The 2,911-nt window shown below is 44.5% G+C and overlaps 1 protein-coding gene across 1 annotated transcript; it reads right to left on the reverse strand.

Annotated features, from left to right (window-relative positions):
- Window positions 1–248: 248 nt before the first annotated feature.
- LOC107830845 (uncharacterized) lies at window positions 249–758 on the reverse strand. The gene has a single exon (XM_075218273.1). It carries the CDS (start codon window positions 756–758, stop codon window positions 249–251), a length of 510 nt encoding a protein of 169 aa, XP_075074374.1.
- Window positions 759–2,911: the final 2,153 nt, after the last annotated feature.

Here is a 2,911-nt window from a genome sequence, read left to right on the forward strand (position 1 = left end):
TCTTCAATGGATGGCTTAGCTGGAGGAGTTTCTCTCTTTTCTAAGTGCAAGGGCTCAAACTCTAGATTTCTCTCCCAGAACCCTCTACCTTCCAATGACAGCACCTATTCCGCCAAATCCTCACCATTCACTTCATCTAAGTTCATCAAACATGCAGCAAGGGGGTCCTCAATTGTCAACACCTTATCATCGGACTCTACAATTACATCCACGGCATCAATAAGAGAGCAATTGGCGAACTCGCTTGGTCACCTCATAGACTTCTGCACATTGAACGTTATTTCCTCATCATTGAGTCTCATTTTGAGCTCCCCAGTCTCACAGTCAATCAGATCTCTCCCCGTGGCCAAGATTGGTCTTCCTAAGATTATAGGAATCTCTTCATCCACTTTGCAATCCAAGATCACAAAATCTGCAGGGAACACAAATTTCCCCACCTGAATAAGCACATCATCAAGGATACCGAATGGACGTTTCACAGTCCTGTCGGCCATCTGCAACAACATGGAGGTGGGTCTAGCTCTCCCAATGCCCAACCTCTTATAGATAGCTAGGGGCATAAGATTAATGTTGGCCCCTAAATCACAGAGCGCCTTAGCAAAGGCGAAATTCCCAATAGTGCATAGAATTGTAAAGCTACCTGGATCAGACAGCTTTTCAGCAATAGGTCTCGTCACCACTGCACTACAAGTCTGAGTAAGTGTAACTGTAGCCAAGTCTTGAAAATCAAATTTCCGGGACATCAAGTCCTTCATCATTTTTGCGTACCCAGGCATCTCCTTTAAAGCTTCAATCAGTGGAATATTTACCTGGATTTGTTTGAGCATTTCAAAGAACTTTTTATACTGCTCCTCCTTTTGATGCTTGGCCAGCCTCTGTGGAAAGGGTGCAGGAGGTCTCTTCTTCCCAATCACTTGGGACTTCTCTTTATCAGATTCTATTTTCAACTACTGGCTCTTCAACTGGCTCAGCTACTTTCTCGGTCTCCTACTGAATGTTCTTTTCTTCCTGAGCAGGTTGGACTGTCACTTCTGTCAGTATCGTAGACTCATCCAACTCAATAGGCACTGGAATGAATGTCTCAGCCTGTATATTTCCTCGAGCTCTCTCTTGTTCTACATCTAGATCCTTGCCATTACGGAGACTCAGCGCCATCAGCTGCTTTGGGCCCTGATCTTTTGGATTAATCTGGGTGTCTGCAGGTAATGTCCCCTGAGGACGATTGTTCAGAGACATTGAAATTTGGCCCAATTTCACTTCAATATTTTTGATTGCTGCGTCCTGTGCATCTACTCTTTCATTTATTTTTGCATTGGACCCAATAACCTGCTGCATCATTGCTTCAAGTCTCGTGAACCCATCTTCTTGCCTTCCACCATGTTGTTGCTGAGGTGGGGGATACCTTGCTGCTGATTGTTGTACCCCTGTGGCCTTGGATAAGGTGCCATATTGTTGGGAGGTCTCATACCTCCCATGTTTCCAGCGTTGTACTATGGCTGAGGTGGTCTGTATGGCTGCTGAGTTTCTGATTGCCCTGTCTCTAGCCTCCATAGTTTGACATATAGTTCATGTCTTCAGGGTGCTGATGATGATGATCATGTTCTGCATTCCAAGGATTACCAACTGGCTGACTAATGCAAGATGTGCACAAGCCCCCATTGGTAGTATCTACAATGTGCACTTGTTGTTTCTGCCCTGATTCCTCCACCTTTTTGGCGAGTATGCTCATTTGTGTCAAAAGGGTTGCCACATTTTCAGCCATGGAATTTGATGGGTCAAAAGGCACTGAGTGTACCACTGGAGTGATAGGTGCATTCCTCATCGTCCACCCCGAATTCTGAGCCATTTTGTCAAGCAGACTCTGACCTTCTCTCCAAGTTTTGCTCAAAAATGCCCCACCGGCTGAGGCATCTACAATGTTCTTCATGCTATCTGACAGTCCCATGTAAAACCGTTGTCCCAACATCTGATCTGGAATACCATGGTGTGGACATATAACCAACATTCCTTTAAACCGGCTCCATGTCTCATGAAGTGTCTCCATTGGTTTCTGTTTAAAGCTCACGATCTCATCAATTTGTTGAGCTGTTTTGTTGGGCGGGTGGAACTTTATGTGAAATTGCTTGACTAACTCATCCTAAGTTTCTATAGAGTTTATGGGAGTGAGTTTAGCCAGACCTGAGCAGCTCCTATCACCGAGAATGGAAATAATAACAGCCTGATTGCTTCCGGAGTTATATTAGGTTGCCTTTGAGTTTTGCAAATCGACAGGAAGTTCTTCAAGTGCTGCTGAGGATCTTCGGCTGGTATCCCAGAAAATAGTCCCTTGTTTTGCAGCAAGTGCAGCATGTTGTTCGTAATCTAGAACGATTCAGCTTGTATCGCAGGCACAACAATGGCAGTGGCCAGATTGTCAGTTGTGGGTTGTGCCCAGTCATATAGTGCAACCTCAGGCACAGGAGGGCCATATCTCTGACGTTTCCATTGACGTTGTCTATGTCACCCATGTCAATTTCGAGTTTGTGTGTTTGATGAGGTTGTTGAAGTCTTTTGTTGGCACGGTTCAATATCCGGAATGTTTTCTCGAGGTCTGAGAGTCCTTCAAGTAATTCTCCAGTCCTCGTAGAGTTTCTAGGCATACACCTGTGCAACCACGTCAACAACCGTCAAAATTTTCAATCAAAACTTGGTGTAGAGAAAACTGACTACACTACGAATTTTTGTATTTCAATCAATGGTAATTGATAATTCCGTTAACTCCCCGGTAATAGCGCCAAAATTTGATCTCGCCCAACTATGCCTTATAAAAAGGACAACGCGGACGTTGCAAATATAACCTGAGTATTCTGCCCAGAGTCGAATCCACAGAGAGTTAACCTATCAATCACTATCTTTAGACCCATTAAACTCT

The sequence above is a fragment of the Nicotiana tabacum genome, chromosome 7 (genome assembly GCF_000715075.1).
Source record: "Nicotiana tabacum cultivar K326 chromosome 7, ASM71507v2, whole genome shotgun sequence".
NCBI classification, from domain to species: domain Eukaryota; kingdom Viridiplantae; phylum Streptophyta; class Magnoliopsida; order Solanales; family Solanaceae; genus Nicotiana; species Nicotiana tabacum.